The 18,195-nt window shown below is 34.9% G+C and overlaps 1 protein-coding gene across 2 annotated transcripts in view; it reads right to left on the bottom strand.

Moving 5' to 3' along the window:
• Positions 1-108: 108 nt before the first annotated feature.
• LOC144436349 (afadin- and alpha-actinin-binding protein A-like) overlaps positions 109-18,195 on the bottom strand; it is a 36,949-nt gene continuing 18,862 nt past the window's right edge. The window contains exons 4-13 of one of the 2 annotated variants that reach the window (XR_013480951.1): positions 15,535-15,842; positions 14,380-14,452; positions 13,524-13,689; positions 12,166-12,340; positions 11,017-11,144; positions 10,059-10,238; positions 9,181-9,301; positions 5,188-5,371; positions 2,689-4,205; positions 109-2,519 (exon numbers count right to left, since the gene is read on the bottom strand). Coding sequence is in view for 1 of the 2 variants with exons in the window: in XM_078125122.1 (XP_077981248.1) it covers positions 3,731-4,205; positions 5,188-5,371; positions 9,181-9,301; positions 10,059-10,238; positions 11,017-11,144; positions 12,166-12,340; positions 13,524-13,689; positions 14,380-14,452; positions 15,535-15,842 (1,810 nt within the window). In the remaining variant the exon portion in view is untranslated. Of the gene's footprint in view, positions 4,206-5,187; positions 5,372-9,180; positions 9,302-10,058; positions 10,239-11,016; positions 11,145-12,165; positions 12,341-13,523; positions 13,690-14,379; positions 14,453-15,534; positions 15,843-18,195 lie in introns of both variants that reach the window. The other variant, XM_078125122.1, reaches the window with a different exon arrangement.

Raw genomic sequence — 18,195 nt, 5'->3', positions numbered from 1 at the left:
ATGTCCCATTCTGTGTGTGAGAGCAAGCAGACAGCCACATAGACTTCAGAAATATTCAGTTCTTTATTGCTTTATTCAATAATATTCACAAAACTTAAAATTTCACTAAAGTAATCATATCACACAATTATGTAAATCAACCTGCATTTATTGTCTTAGTGTTGTGAGTCTGACCAGATTAAAAGTTTCACTGAAAAAAATCTGAGCTTGTGTTCAATTCTTGTGGCATGAGAACACAGGGTACTATAAGAAAATATTGTATGGCAGTTTAATATCCAAATGAAAGCAGATTGTATTCATAAAAATCTACAACTATAAATACAGCTGATATCTCTCTAGATTTTCTACTTGATGGTATTTAGACAAAATGCAGACGCTATATCTTCAATTTGTGTCCGTAACAAGACATGGGAAGACATACTTCTTGTGATCAATTGTTTGTTTACATGTCTTTCTGACCTACCATAATTGTATCTGTACACTAAATTCGCTATCAAGGTTTATATTTTAACTGAGTACTGTTATTCTGACTTTTACAATAAACATCGCCCTCTAGTGGTATGATTTAGTAGTGACAAAATTGATTTTACATTCATGTAGGATTCTCATTTCTCAACAAACCTACGTTTGGTTTTTCAATGTTCCAATAATAACCATGTGGTTTTCAATGTTCCAATAATAACCATGTCCCTGTTGATACACAAACACATTACCAAAAGAATGCCTGGTCCATATCACAGCAATAGTGACACTAGAGGGCGCTATATGCTTGATAAGTTGATTCTTTATACACTCCTACAGAGTGGGGAACACAAGGCTGTCAGTGTCACCAAGTCTTAGTTTTGAAAATCATTGGCAAGTTTGGTTTGCAATGACATTAAATATTACAAACTTATCATTAAAAAAAAAGTTGCAATGTTACAAATCTTTCATTTGATCAAGGTTGATAAAGGAATACAACAAACCACACAGTTTCATTTCAATGTACTCATTTGTCTGTTTTCTGCTACCATTCAATGATTTACAACTACAATCGACAGTGTTCTAATGAACGTTACTAAATTTTGGCTGAAAATTACATAATCAACAAATATCTTACCTGGTCAATAAAGAAAATAATCACACAGACAAATTTGTAAATGCATCGCAATGCATAATATAGTTGGATGGAATGCACTGCTTTCATAATTAATTATCCAAATTTTTTGGGGGGTAATTTTCATAGAATATAAATCAGCACGACATAACAAAGAAGTGAGTAAACAAGTACAAATTTCATCCAAATAAATCTAGCTAACGATGACATAAAACATTACAATACGAGTACACAGAACTGATCACAAAGAAATCATCTCTCTGGTTTTACCATCAATTTGGTACATCATTGCAAATATATATAAAGATATAACTCTTATCACACAGCGGAGGAGTCACACATGCTACGTTTAAACTATAAATAAATAACATCTAATATTACTATAGCTATAATTTTAAAGGAAATATATTGGATTCAACTTACTAGCTGAACTATGGTTAATACAAAGTCTGGTTCTACTTTCATTAAACTCTGCCATTTTCTAAATAATTTAATATCTTTATTTCTATCCAAATTCTCCCACCAGTACAGAAAGGTGCTAGGTATAGTATAGCTGTTACAAGGTGCAAAAAACATTGCTTAAATTAGGTTCCAAATCAAATCTCAATGCATAGTCAGAAAGGTAATAATAGTTACATGCAAAGCAGCACCAAAGTGGGACATATTATTTAACAAAATTACATAATTCATAAAGACATATATATATATATATATTGCCAATATCTTGCATAATATTAGTAAAGTGCAAAATCAGCACCACAAAAAATTAAGGTTTGACAAAAACAAAAATAAAGAAAAGGTTTCAATTGAGTTGCAGGAAGTAGTATTATAAGATAGAAATACTTTTAGTTTGAAGTTATTTGCTTTACAGAATTCAAAATTAGCAACATGAAAAAATAATCTAAGAGAGTGGATAGTGCATAGCAAAAACATACGGCAAAAATATAGTAGCTTAGTTTCCAAACATTTGACATCATCCTCCACACTCAGAATACCAGCCTGTAAAATTACATTTTGACAGGCAAACCCTTGCAGGCACAAGAACTGAAGCATTTCAAAATTATTTACAGAAATATCAAAAATTTGGAAGACAACAAAAAATCACTGGGCTGGAAGGCCACAATTTTGTTTAAATATAGGTTTTGGTACTGATCGTAGGACTTTTCTTGTTATTTTTGTTTGTTTTTGTCTTTGTTTTTTGACAATTCTACAGCATTTGCTGACCCAATACCCTGCTTGCCATTGTCTCTATGCAAATAACTATCATATTTACAAATTTCTCCTTACTTCAATTTTTTTCTTCCAATAAATCTATCTGATTTAAGCTTTGAGGTAAGTTGTAGGATTGAACAATGGCAGTGTCTACAGCTATCTAGTCCATTCAACCATACAACAGTCTATCTATGGTTGGAATTACACCAACCTTTTACAGCTATCGTCCATCATACAACAGTCTGTCTATGGTTGGAATTACACCAACCTTTACAGCTATCGTCCATCATACAATAGTCTGTCTATGGTTGGAATTACACCAACCTTTACAGCTATCTTCTATCATACAATAGTCTGTCTATGGTTGGAATTACATCAACCTTTACAGCTATCATCCATCATACAACAGTCTATCTATGGTTGGAATTACACCAACCTTTACAGCTATCGTCCATCATACAACAGTCTGTCTATGGTTGGAATTACACCAACCTCTACAGCTATCGTCCGTCATACAACAGTCTGTCTATGGTTGGAATTACACCAACCTTTACAGTTATCGTCCATCATACAACAGTCTGTCTATGGTTGGAATTACACCAACCTTTACAGCTATCATCCATCATACAACAGTCTTTCTATGGTTGGAATTACACCAACCTCTACAGCTACGTCCATCATACAACAGTCTGTCTATGGTTGGAATTACACCAACCTTTACAGCTATCGTCCATCATACAACAGTCTGTCTATGGTTGGAATTACACCAACCTCTACAGCTATCGTCCGTCATACAACAGTCTATCTATGGTTGGAATTACACCAACCTTTACAGCTATCGTCCATCATACAACAGTCTGTCTATGGTTGGAATTCAATACCAACCTTTAGACTAGCAAAATGTCATTGTGCCATAATGATGCTATGTAATGTCAACACAATTCTGGCATCATATTTGGCACTGCTTTATCACTGTACACAAAAGGAGAATACAGGAACTGGCAACGTACATCCCTATTACTTCTCTACCATGCAGTATATGACTGTACTTTCTCAGCATGGGGAGAGTAGATATTGGCATTTTATGCCTTCATTGTCAGGGCTATCTCGTCTTGCTATTGATATCGATATTTGTACACAGGAATAGGTTCCATAATCTTCTACTACACACTACTTGGTTGGTACTGGAATGTCACATTCCCAAAATATTCCAAAATATTCCAAAATATTTGTCTGATAGTTGCTAGGAAATTTCAGCACTGCATTCCCACTATACAAATGTATCCAATAGTTGCTGTGAAGTGGCACCTTACAGTATCACACTCCACTGTACAAATCAGATTTATCCAATCATTGTTGGGAAGTCACATCTTTTTGTGTCATTCTTCCCCTGTACAGTATTGTCCACAACATATTGGGAAATTACACCTTTCCACCACTGCCTCTCCTTGCTACAGCTTTCTTGACATTCTTACGATGTACCTCAGTTCTTTTACCAGACTTGGCACCACTCTCAGTACTAACTTTACTGACACTACTTCGGCTGCAAGTGCTGCTTCTACTGCTGTGTCTGCCTTCCACACTAGGCAAGTCTTTTATACTAGCCCCATCACTACTACTACTACTACTACCACCTGTTGAGTGGTGTAAATTCTCCACACTGGACCGTTGGCTCACTGAAATAAGATTTTCTAAGCTTGATCTCTGACTTCCTGACTGACAACTCTCAGATTTGGAGTGTTTGATACTGCTAGACAATGAGGATAGGTCTTCACATGATGAACCAGACCTGCGATGTGATGATTCACTTTCACTTCCTTGTAGCCATCCTATCCCATCATGAAATGACTGTCTACTTCTATTTGAATTCAACGACACCCTGGAACTACTGATAGACCTGTTAACAAAATAAGATAAATTACATGTAAAATGTACTATATTCTTTGATAACACATCATTTCCATATATTCTTCAGTGATTGGCTTAGACCATGTCACATGGTATGGACGTGACCCCTAGTGACCTAATTTGCATAGAGAGGGCATTATTTGTTTTCTAATTTCCCTAGGGCACTATTACAGTAGTACACCGGTGGTTTCCCCTGACACTGGAAAAAGTACATGTCTGGATATGTGTTGTATTATAGAACACTTATTGCCTGGCCTTATTCGGGCACTAGTAGACGTCATAATACACCACATGGTGTCATGTAGCTGCTATTTCTCTTGGCTTTCAGCCTTGGGAAGTAGTCGCTACATAACAGCCATCGGGGTAATAGATGTCTAATAGTGCCCTCATACCCAGACAGTAAGTGTACAATAACTATCATTCTGTATGCATACCACAAAAATAAATTAAGTTTTTCATTTCAATTACAATTACTGAAACTACATTTAGTTATTTCTTTTAAATTTACATGATGATGGCAAACATCCTAATCGCCTGGAAAAACAGAGAAAAACAAATTTATAAAAAAATCCATTATTTGAGAACTATGAATAATTACAATAAGTGATCAAAAACTTGATCAAAGTGGTTGGTGTTTCAATTTTCTTTACCTGTAGTATGCACCTTCTAGAATTTATGAAAATAAAATGGACACTCAACATCATATAAAAGTATAAAAACAAATGTGGGTCACTTTCAAAATTGGCTAAAAAGGACAACATAATTTGATGGAAAAAAGTTGTTGGACTTTTATATTTAACACATCTGTAAAACTGTATTAATTCAATTAAGAAGGTTAAAATTGATAATTTGCTCTAAATCAAAGTAGTGACAAACAATATAAATTTTACTTTGAACTTTGACCTCAAAAAGTTGTCACTATGCAAATTTACTGAGACAGTTAGTAGTTCTAAACATTCTTTGATACTTACTCATTCAAGTATTCTCCATTGTCTGCCACTAACTGCATGGCACGGAAGAGTTCTACAGTGTTTGGAGTCTTGATAGTGCCAGGGTAGGTGGGTTGTGGTGTCATCATGATGGCAGCATTATGGCTGGCTGTAGTAGCGGTATCAGAACCAGCAGGAGTTACAGGAAGTGATCGACCTGTTGGACCTAACAGTATGATAGAGGTCATGATTACAATTGTGTATGTCAGAATGATAACTGAACAATTGCTGCTGTTTACAATGCAATTTTTATACCTGCGTGAATATCATATCGCAAAGGTTAAACTTTTCATTTTTGCCTTTTATATTTGTGTTTATTTCTGAATGATATAATCTGAACAAATGCTGCTGTTTTACACAACACTATATCATGGCTGGTTTATTTCTTCATGTGTATCAATCATACCACAAAGATTCAACTTTTTGTTTTTGCCTTTTTGAGTTTTAGTTTATACTTCTGAATGATACTAACATCTGAACAATTGCTGCCATTTTATTTTTTGACTAAATACCTGATACCGGTACCGCTCATAAAAATACCAACCATTCTCTCAAAGTTACTAACATTTTAAATTAGTTTTTGTTGGCAACCATGGTTATAACATCTTCTTTTTATACCATACTTTCCATGATTCATAGAGGAGACTATTATAAAGATATGACGTATTTCAATGGAAAGAAAGAAGACATCAGAAAATAGTCCACTAAAAGAGTTGTCAAAGTAACTAAGACATGTGAATGTTCCATGTATACAACATCAGGTGAATACACAGTTAAATTTTTACAAAATTTGCTGTCATTTCCAGGTGAACTATGAGCACCAGTATGGGTACTTGGGCATGTTTTCTGTTTCACTCTCATTTGCTTCATTCATGAAAGAGAGAACACCACAAGCACCTGGTACAACTATTCTGAGTACATGCCACACTGGTACTTGCACATCATGGGGGTTCTGTTATATCATTTCTTAGTCAGTAATATATCTTTTTCTTGACTAGTACTAGAATAAAGGATGGAGATTGTGGCTAGAAATACATTTCTCTGAATCTTATGATCCAGGCACTTGAACTTGTAAAACAGCAGCATTTGTATCAATAAAAGTCATGATATTAATAAAATTGTCAAATACATGCTAAAATTAAACATTCTTGATTATTATGCTACAACAATCTGCTTCAAATCTGATAGGTTGGCTGGTTGTTCTATTTGAACTTATTACATTTATTTTGCTTTGACTGTCCTTAGTTTAACAAATTTATGTTAAATCTGCACTAGCTGCGACAGGAAAGTTTTTTAGAACTGTTTTATAATTACATAATATCGTACACCCTGCACTGTATTGAATCACCTGTGGTTAAACAGAGTTGTGTAGCAGTACACATAGTACAGTGAAATATAACCAAATGAAATTTTGTTTTGGGTCTGCATTCCAACAATCAAATAACAGTAATCAAATCAAATCAAACACCAGTCCAACCTAAACATCGTATTTTAATCAGAATGCGTCTATAATTACTGAGTTGTTGATATGTTATATTAAAGTACCAAGATTATTAAAAGTGAAATGGAAGGCAAAGTATTGGTCACCCAAACCATATTAATACATTTATGAATCCAACAAGTCTGTAGTGAGATACATGCTATAGAGCATCACTAGAAGTATTCAAATGTTGCAAAAAATTTCTACAACTCAGTGTGCCCTCAACTCTACATAAATTTGACATGCCACTAATGCACAACAGTTTGTGACACACCAAATTTTGATGTTACTATTCGGCAATGCACAAGAAAACCCATTTTGTATCATTTTGTAGACCAACAACAGAAATGTATGTCTGGTAGTAGAGGGCACACTCTGCTACTATTTATCAATCCGTTCTCCACTAGCTAGCTATACACCAGAGTGCACACACAATCAAAGCACTATGGTGTAAACTAGGTACTAAACAAATTTTGACCATTTTACTGAAATTACTGATATCTGCAGTTCATAAAAGCAACAAAAGTATGAAAGTGACTAGATTTCAACCAAAGAAATGAATGATTAAAGAAACCCCTGACAATTTGACATAACATACCTGTCCCATTGTCACAAATGCTTACTCAAATAAAAATTGTATCTCAATTTAGCTTGCGTGGGAAAGGAAATTGGAAGTATTTTAATAATAAAATCAATGAACAAGATGTGATGTTAATTTTGATATGAATTGTTTTGATTTACTGCGAAATGTGTGCCAAAGAATGAAAAGATCCAGAAAACCAATATTTCACCTCAAGTTGTTAAAGGGGAACGTTATGCCAGGAAATAACGGTATTTTCATAAACTGTGGGTTCTGGAGAGTCGTTTCATGATTTTTAAATCACCTACAATTACTTGTGATTTCCGAGAAACATCAAGTTGATCATGCCCTATGAGAGATGTTTTACAATGAAGGGAATACGCACTTAGGAGTCATGAATATTCATTGTTCAATCATGACTAATCATTTCTGCTGACTCCCATGAGGCAACAGCCCATACCAAAGATACAGGCACAAGATCAACTTGATGTTTTTCTGAAATTGCAAGTAATTGTAGATGATGTAACATCATGAAATGATGCTCCAAGAACCCATAATTTATTCAAATGTCTTTAATTCCTGGTAGGGTGTTCATTTCCCCTTCAGTATGCATACATAGATTAGAGTCTGATAGTTGAATTATACTGGTCTAAAATTAGTGTTCTCATTATTAACTACCATAGTCTCTGTTACCCAGACACTCACTGCTGGGGTCTCTCCTACAAGACCACCCAAATGAGAGTCTAAGGAAACGTAATCCAAAGTCACTCGCAGTTACGCCAGAGTACATTTCTCCCAAGTCATGAAAATTGGGCTTACGAGGCCTGTTTGGTGTAATTAAGATGTGAGACATGCAAACCTGTCATGCAGGATACATGATCGTTCAGGGTGCAATATTGGATGTGAAGTATTCCCCAGAATGCACTTCTCTGGGAGAGAGATCCAGTAGGGCAAATTAGGATTACATTTCCCTAGACTCTTGTCTGAGTGGTCTCGTAGTAGCGCCCCCAGCAATGGAAGTCTGGGTAACCACGACTATAATTACCCCACTGTGAATTTATCATACCACATCATACAGTAAGTACTCCCATTAGTGCAAACAAATTCTTCCCATTAGTGCAAACAAATTTCTAGTTTTATGTCAAATATGAAGCCAGTTTTACACACTGTTAATGTCATTGCGAGTCAGTTTAGATGCAAGTTTATCATGCCTTCCACAGGCAGAGTGATGACCAAGGCATACATACCATCCCTATTGTAAACCTATATCACCACTCACAGCCTTACAAAATGAAAATTGAAAAGACAATTCATGTGAATGTTTTGTAAATTATAGACACCTTGCATGGCTTCTTGAAATTAAAGAGATGGCGCACAAATGTTTGCACATTCTATGAAAATTGAAAACTTGTAATGTAGACAATGAAAATTGAAAACTATATGATTTGAAAATTGAAAACTTGCGTGAACGATTTGAAAGTTGAAATGACACTGTGTAAGAAAGCATTGACAATGAACACACTTAGTGCATATTTTTGAATATCGACAAGAAAATGGTATGTGAATGTTTTGGAAACGGGAAACTTGTGAGAGCATTGAAAATTACGAAATGAATACATTAGATATACCATAGACCATGATTTGGGCATTATAACTTAGCCTGAAATAAATAACTATACTCTATGTTTAAACTGACTCACTGATATCAGAGTATTGCTCTACATCACATTAAGAAAAGGTTATATTTGGAGTACCTGTGATGTGTCTGTCTGTCTCTCTGTCTACTTTTAGTCTTTCCTTTTTGAAAGCTATCTTGTAATTATGCCACCACCACCACCACCACCACCACCACCACCACCACCAATAAAAACTGACTTTCATGCCTAAGAATTGGATATTCAATATTTAAACTTACTTCTCGCAGTAGAGATAGACTTGGCAGGTCTAAGATTGGGAGATACCTGCTGTACTTGCATTGTCATCTGTAAAAACTGCTGTTGAAGAAAAGTGGCTTTCTCTTCCTCAAACTTCTTACGCTAAAAGATAGACACAACACACATCATGAAAAAACACTGATGTAGTTGAAATATACTCAGGTACTTTATCAACTGAATGGAATAAATCTATTTCTTACATTGTACTTAGGACCTATACATCAAAAACTTTGCCAGTGACAATACGATATTGTGTTCATCACAATGTGAAACTTGAAATTTTCCAAAGTCAACATAGATCATTTTCATCACAGCACATTTCCACACAAAATTTTCATGTTTTTTATTAAATTTATGAGGAAAGAAATAAACACAGCAATATACTATCAGTAAAGGGTTACTGATGAATTCATTGCACTGTGGAACCAAAAGTAAACAAATATTGATTGGAAAGTATACTTCCACACTGTTTTACTAGTCATGCTATATTTGAATGATTTCACAGGTTTTCAAATTTCAAATTTCCTTGGGGCCGAAATAAAATTAAGTCAAAAGTTGTATGACTGTAAAACTGCATCACAGTGTGTGTATGTATTATCAGTGTTTTTATTGAGATTGGGAAAACTGAGGTAACAGAAAGGGGGAGAAGTGGCATAGTTTTCAAAGCAATCCACTCTAGTTTTGTTTGTGAACCCTGGTAAAATTACGGAGGAGTTGCGGCAGAGTTTGCCCACTTACTGCCCTTAGCAAAAACATTTATTATCAACTGGTTATACATCTCCACAAAGCAGCAAGTCTGATAAGTACATTATATCAATTCTTAACAGTTTTGTCCACATTATAAATTCTCCATCCTTACCTCATGTCCTAACCTAATTGCAGCTTCAGTAAACTTTCTTCTCTCATCCTCAAAGGCAGCTTTTTGCTGATAAAACAATCTCTTTTCTTGGGAGAAACTTTCTTTTTCTTCAAGTAAATGAGCATCTTGTAAGAAAGACAACGCTTGGTCTTCTCTGTCACTAGCTGAACTGTTCTGGTACTGAAATATATACGGAAAGCATCATACAGATGTATCTACCTGTAAATACAACTGGGTGGGCCCTATACCAGGATGTATTTACAACTAGCAAAATAACACTGATGTGTTTGCTTACTTGTGGCAATCAGGAATGGGACAAGATTAATGTAAAGACAAACAATATAATTAGTGTCAGTAACTTGTCACAGCATAAACACCACAGATTACATAACCCTGTTTACTGATTAGAAAGCAGCACATTATAACAATCCAGTGTGACTGTTACTGTTTATTTTACAGCATGATTCACTTCCACAGATATAATCGCAAACTGATATAAGATTCTCTGTTGACCTACATCAGACGTACCCACTAGTTTTTTTTTTATCAGTTATGTTCTTGTCTTTCTCCAGTGTTGTTTTTTTTATCAGTTATGTTCTTGTCTTTCTCATTGCACGGATTCATCTCTTAATAACTCACTTCATTAAAGCAAACACATCGGTGTTTTTTTTCAATTCAAATTCAAATCCTAAATAAAAAGTGAAATTATCTTCAAACTTTTCAAAACAAAGAGAGTTACACACAAGCAATGAGCTTTAGGAAGATATAAAAGCCAGTTTGCTGTGACAGTGAAAAGTCTTGCATGGGTCAAGTGTCCTCAATGCCATGGTAGTGCATACACTTGTATGGTATACCACAAGAGTTAAAAGTGAATGAATGTGTGCCGATTAAGCACACCTGCCAATCATTTACAAACAAACTCAGTTACATAGAAATCTATAAACCCTAATCTGTGTACCTGTGTTAAAAGATGTTCTTGTTGTTCAATAATACTCTTATACACTTCAACTTTCTTTTCCAACTTAGTTCTCTCTTCTACCAATATCTCCACTTTTGCAGAACGTGTAGAAATCTCCTGAGTTGTCTCTGTGAAATGATTGAATTCAACTTTATGCCATCAGAAAATAACAAAAAAATACACGACACAGTTGATGAAACTATCAACAGAGTGGTGAGGACCATGAAAACAATTCTTGGAAACTAATCAAAGTCCATGAACCACACTGACAATATAAAACAAATTAAGGGGTATGAGTTATACAATGACCAAAAAAATATCAATTACATCATAAGAGAAGGGGGGGGGGGGGGGGGGGGGGTTGATCATTACTACTAAATTAGATTTTCACTTGTGAAAACAATGATAGAAACCAAAACTGTCATGAATGCTGTAGAAAGACACTGTATACACTCAGTAGTTTGATTGGGATTAGTTTGTAAGGTAGGTGCCCCCACACATTGGTCAACCCCTCACAGAGACGGGAGGCTGGTGAGGGCAAAGCGACACAATGCTAGGTATATTACAGTCTGGACTGGGATCCCTATTCTACTAATCACACTCTATTCTATTCATACCTCTGATTTATTACTAGATTCATATTTTTTGTATAATTGTATTTTGACTGCATTTTATTTCAACGTTAATTATTATAGAGGATTTTTCTATAGAAGTTTGAAACTGTCCTGGTCAGTACACTCCTTTGTTTACGTACATGCATGTATTTCATTGCTCCAACATCTAAAGAGAAAAACTGGAACCTGGGAAGTACAACTGAGAGTTCAAAAGTGAAAATTTAAACCTAACTAAAACTAACCTCAACAATATCGATTGTCTGTTGTTGAAATTACACTTTGTAGGGATGGGTGAGGTGAAGGAAAGGTTGTAGCAAAGGGTTGGCAGCAGGGTTCAAATGTAACTTATTTGCTTGATAGCCTGCTTTAGCCAAGTGAACTGTCTCATCTACAGTTTCCTATTGATATCCATTGGTCTAACAGATAATCACTGTATAATTTGGTAGTCTAGATGCAATGTTAAGAAGTCTGTGTGTCCTGGACTACTGCTAACTTTGAGTCCTGAAAGGTTACCCAGATTACAAAAAGGACCAACCTTTGCCATTCTCCATCTTCTTGATATGTGCCTTCAGTTTTCTCCATTTCTGTCTCATACTATTTTCAATGCCTTCCTTCACCATCTCATAAGGCATTTGATAATGACCTGTAGACAGCTCTTCAATGGATGATGATACTGAGGTACTATCTATGTCAGATTCTTCACCTGAAGACTGAGTACATAAAGTCACAAAGTTAACTATATAAAAGTGTAGAATTTGATACAAGTTGGTCCTTTTTACGTAATGGCATGTAGCGCTTCTTTCAAGTGATTAGGGATGAACGTACTGATGATGTATTTCAGTCTAATGATAGCCATGACTTTGATTCTCTGATGCTGTATGATACACATGACTTTGATTCTCTGATGCTGTATGATAGACATGACTTTGATTCTCTGATGCTGTATGATACACATGACTTTGATTCTCTGATGCTGTATGATAGCCATGACTTTGATTCTCTGATGCTGTATGATACACATGACTTTGATTCTCTGATGCTGTATGATAGACATGACTTTGATTCTCTGATGCTGTATGATACACATGACTTTGATTCTCTGATGCTGTATGATACACATGACTTTGATTCTCTGATGCTGTATGATACACATGACTTTGATTCTCTGATGCTGTATGATACACATGACTTTGATACTCTGATGCTGTATGATACACATGACTTTGATTCTCTGATGCTGTATGATAGACATGACTTTGATTCTCTGATGCTGTATGATAGCCATGACTTTGATTCTCTGATGCTGTATGATAGACATGACTTTGATTCTCTGATGCTGTATGATAGACATGACTTCGATTCTCTGATGCTGTATGATAGACATGACTTTGATTCTCTGATGCTGTATGATACACATGACTTTGATTCTCTGATGCTGTATGATACACATGACTTTGATTCTCTGATGCTGTATGATACACATGACTTTGATTCTCTGATGCTGTATGATACACATGACTTTGATTCTCTGATGCTGTATGATACACATGACTTTGATTCTCTGATGCTGTATGATACACATGACTTTGATTCTCTGATGCTGTATGATACACATGACTTTGATTCTCTGATGCTGTATGATACACATGACTTTGATTCTCTGATGCTGTATGATACACATGACTTTGATTCTCTGATGCTGTATGATACACATGACTTTGATTCTCGATGCAGTACGATACACATGACTTTGATTCTCTGATGCTGTATGATACACATGACTTTGATTCTCTGATGCTGTATGATACACATGACTTTGATTCTCTGATGCTGTATGACACACATGACTTTGATTCTCTGATGCTGTATCCAAGTCATCCCAGTCATACTTACCGTTGATCTGTTTGTCTTCATAGGTGATTGTTGATTTAACAGATCTACAAGTTCTTTTTCCATATTCCGTAGTGATTCTCTCAGATCTTGGTTTTCTAACATCAACTCTTTCTGTCTTTCTTCATAGTTAGTGATTATCAATCGATACATGTCTTCCTCATGCTTACTGAAATACAGGTAACATTGATGGTATTACATTCCTGTGAATAGTTATGTACTTCTAATGACTCTGATTGTACAATAGATGTGTGCCCTCTCAGACAATTGACATGCCACTGACACACAGCTATTCCTTGATGCATCAAAACTTTGGTGTTCCTCATCCTTTTACTATGTAGTCACTCACAAGAAGACAGGGTTGTATAAATATGATCCAAAGACTTTCATGAGAGGGCACATTTTCTGTGACAAGTCGATGAACTTGACACAAACCATACAATGGATAGATGGAAAGTCACCACTGACCGACCATCAATTTAAAAGGAAACGCATAAAATATATTGTAGGTGGGTACAGCAACACACTTTCTATTTCTACTCATCACCATTTCATGGACTATATATACTTCTTTAATTTAGTACTTTTCTTGTAGGTGTATTATTGTTTTATCTCCTACTTGAAGAGACCATAGAAATATTAATATTCCGTAAGTAGCCATGTCATTGTAAAAATGACAATATATGAACATACCAACCTCTCAAAAAATTGAATCAAACACAAAGAAACCTAACACAAAACCTACACAAGTTATGTATATTTGAATGTTGCTAATTCTTGATAAACTTTGAGTTTAAGTCTCTGTAACATGGAGAAATCACTTGTTCATATGATCTCTATATGTGATATTCTAAAATACCTGTTTTGTCCGACAGTTTTCCACGTTCCTCTTTTGCCATCTGATCTTTGTAATGAGTTTAAGATATCCATTCCTGTAAGTAAGTAAGCAAGTACATGTATTATTTACTACATTTTTGTAAATGAACATCACAAAATATGGCTAGGAGCTAGTAGCATAAAACAAATCAGTGAAATGTCCTTAATGCAAAATTTCAGAATAGAGCTATACTTGAATTAAACTTAAAGTACAGATATTTTATCATATTTTGTATTAATAGACATCAGAATTTTATAAAACATGGTTAGAAGATAGGAGACACAAATAATTGAAATGGCCTTCATACTAAGTTATATATAGAACATTTCAATACCATTTGGAATATAAATCATACTCTCAGCTTTAATAACCTTTAATTACACACAATATTTCATCTAATTTGTGACAACATTTCCATTGAAATCTCATAACGATGTACATTCAAAGTAATTTGTCATTTTGTCATCATGGCAATAGTCAGAACATTCTAGAAATGGATGAAATTTCATACAATAGAAGATATTACAATACAAGCTATGTTTGGCCGCCTATAAGCCGATTTGATGCACAGTAATTTCCTATGACACACCAAAATTTGATGTGCCCCTATTTCTTACTATGGATTGACTCACAAGAATACCTATCATTGTTCTGACCCATATCTTTTTTATTTACTGTTTATTAAAGGAAATACTGAAATACACAATTGCATTTGTAGATTTCATTCTGGTGATATACATGTAGTGCTTCAGGGTTAGGGTTGGGGGTTTCAACAGCTGTAGGATCATGTAGAACACAGCAAAGTCAGCCATTAGGCAAAAGATAGCAAACACAGTACGTCATCCAATATTATCAACTGTCTACTATCCTAGAATGCAGGCAAATGGGGTTTTTGTATATTGATTTCCCCATCTCAGAAATAATGCTTGCAAAACCCACATCCACATGGATTCCAGGCTAACCGTACACACACACACACACACACACACACACACACACACACACACACACAAGAAAACACTCAGTACAATCACAAAAAAACACACACAGCACAATCACAGAAGTTGTAAACACCCATAAATAAAATAATCAATCCCTCCCTCCCTGAGATCAGATTTGATTGCAAATTCAACTCACCTATTCTTCTCTCCTGTGTTTTATCAGTTAACAACTGATGTACTCTTTCTTTCAGTTTATTAATTTCTCTTTCCTTTTTCTTGATCTCATGTTTAAAATGAGTGTCTCTTTGTTTTAAAACACCTTCAAGTTTCCTTAGTTCTTCTTTCCCAACTTTGACTTTGTTGGACAATGATTTATTTTTGTTTTTTAATTGTCTTTCTTTTTCACACAGAGCAGCAATGTCTCTTTGGCTTTGTTCTATTTCTTCTTTGAGTCTGGTTTGACTTGTTTGAAGATGGTCCAAGTCACTGAAATTACGATGTTGCCTGGAAAGGAGAAAATCAATCAATCAATCAATCAATCAAAAATGCTCGAAAAAGTGCAAGCTTCCATATGTACTGTTTTCGAATTTGGTGACAACCAGCTGACAGTTGTTACCTCACCAAGGAGTATGACTTTGGTGTGTAAATTTGAATTTTAAAATGACATTCCTTACAACTTTGTTTTAACACTACCACCCTATGGCAATTGAATGCCATCAGAGCTGTTACTGAATATTTGTGGACATAACTGTGAAGCATTCTGAAAACAGAAGTCACATCAATATTATTATTATTATTTGGCACTGAAACAAAGTTTACAGATGATTTGCTTTTTATATTCTAAAACACGTGTAATTATAACTACCATCCTATGGTGGAGCTCTGTATTTAGCTTATATGATCACTGTTGTGAAAATATTTTACACGTAAGATGTCTGAAAAGTTGAAATTGTAATCAAATATGATAATGCATATTTTTTCTAAAAAAAAGAAAGTGCACATAATGATTTGTTTCATGATAATGAACCAGTGAAATGAATATGTCAGGTACCGTTATAATAAAAATCTTATAGCGTGTCTTCAATAGTATATAGGCAGACTCTCTATTGTACACCCACAATAACAGTAACTTTACTGATCTCATATACCTCACTCCTACATGTGAAGATGTGTTATTAAGGACATCAACACAACACACACTTTGGTAATGAGACCCTCTAGTCAAGGAACTGTCATTATAAACATACATACAGACAAACTACAGGACAAGTTGCTATGTTGTACAGACAAAACTTCTTTGTCATTGTGAGTACTGTCCAACATTCCTCAAACTAAGAGTTTCTGTCTAATGCAGTCTAACAAAGTGTATGTAGCGATGGTTTTATGGACAACATTCAATGGCAGGATAATAAGTTTTCTAGCGGCCTCTCCAGCTGCCATAGTCATTTGTGTGTTTTTTTCAGTAAACCCCATATCTTGGTGTTAAAGTACCAATCCAATTGATAGTTCTACAAAGAAACAAATCTGTTTACCCCTTGCTACGTCAATTAAATGACCTCTCTACTGATTGTCCCTCTACCACTCCAATACCTGGAGTGACAATAACAAAAGACACAACAGTGTATTCATGTGTAGGTGGTAACATGTTTGCTATTGAAAACTGGTAAAGTAAACAATTCAAGGTATGGGAGAAAGGTAACCTGGAAACTGTGCTGCTCTATTATTGTAGACATCAAAGTCTTACAGTCATTATGAGTTTCAGATAAGAGATCAGTTTTCAATTCAGATATGGATAGCAATAATTTCATCAAGACAGTTTGTACGCTAACCTTCATTTTAGTGCTACAACACTGGTTAGGGTATTACCTATACACAAGTAGTTTAGTCTTGCCATGATGGGTATTCTAACATCCCTAACCCTAATGTTACTTGTCACCTTCATTTTTATGGTTACAAAACAGACTTGGTTAACAGTGACTGTTTTTTAGCCTTGACTGGACTACGAGAAAGGTTTCACAGTTACAAGTCAACCATTTCACAGCAAAATAAAAGAATGTATTTAATGTGCACACCACACTGACCAAGGTAAGCCATCATTCACAACCCAAGGAAACTATTCTACAACTTCCAATGAAATATTTCACACCAAACAAGAAGAGAACACATTTATAGTTTAATACACAGGAAAGCATTGACTTAGAAATAATACATCAGTGGATATTTTTAGAAACACTCTATGAAACTTGAGAACATGTTTTGGACTGTCTCTAGTTTAGGGATATATATCACACATTAAACATACCTCCTACATATCCCTAAATATTTCATTGCTCTACCACAAAACAACTGAAAATGATTCCATTATTGATGATAATATACTAAAAGATAAATAACCTTCTAAGAAAAAGTGAAGCCATTTTTTAAAGATCCATATACTATGTTGACAAAACGACAACTGGGATCAATACTGGGGTATGTTGATGACTGAATATTGCCCTGAAGTTGTTTGGCCTCAGTGTGGTTTTCAGTAGATAAATAAATCCTTGACTAAAAATAGAATCCATACAACGTGTGTCAGTTGAATCTTGATATGTATTCACAGATTTCACACAGACTTGTTTCTGTAATCTTTTGTTTTGGTGACTGGGACTTTAAAACTTAATACAAATGAATGTTTTGGCGCTGGGAGTGTCAATTGCATAACAACCTTTTCAGTACAAGGGTTTAATCTTGGTCTTTATTGACAAGTCCTTAATTGTTACTAATCTTTGAATGTGTGCAGGTCAATCATGTCAATAGGATTGGGATAATTCTGTTTTTAAAATAGTATCCTTGTAAAATTTTAGGAACTTTTATT

The sequence above is a fragment of the Glandiceps talaboti genome, chromosome 6 (genome assembly GCF_964340395.1).
Source record: "Glandiceps talaboti chromosome 6, keGlaTala1.1, whole genome shotgun sequence".
NCBI classification, from domain to species: domain Eukaryota; kingdom Metazoa; phylum Hemichordata; class Enteropneusta; family Spengelidae; genus Glandiceps; species Glandiceps talaboti.
The sequence above is the reverse complement of the archived record's forward strand: the minus strand, read 5'-3'. Positions and strand labels throughout refer to the sequence as shown.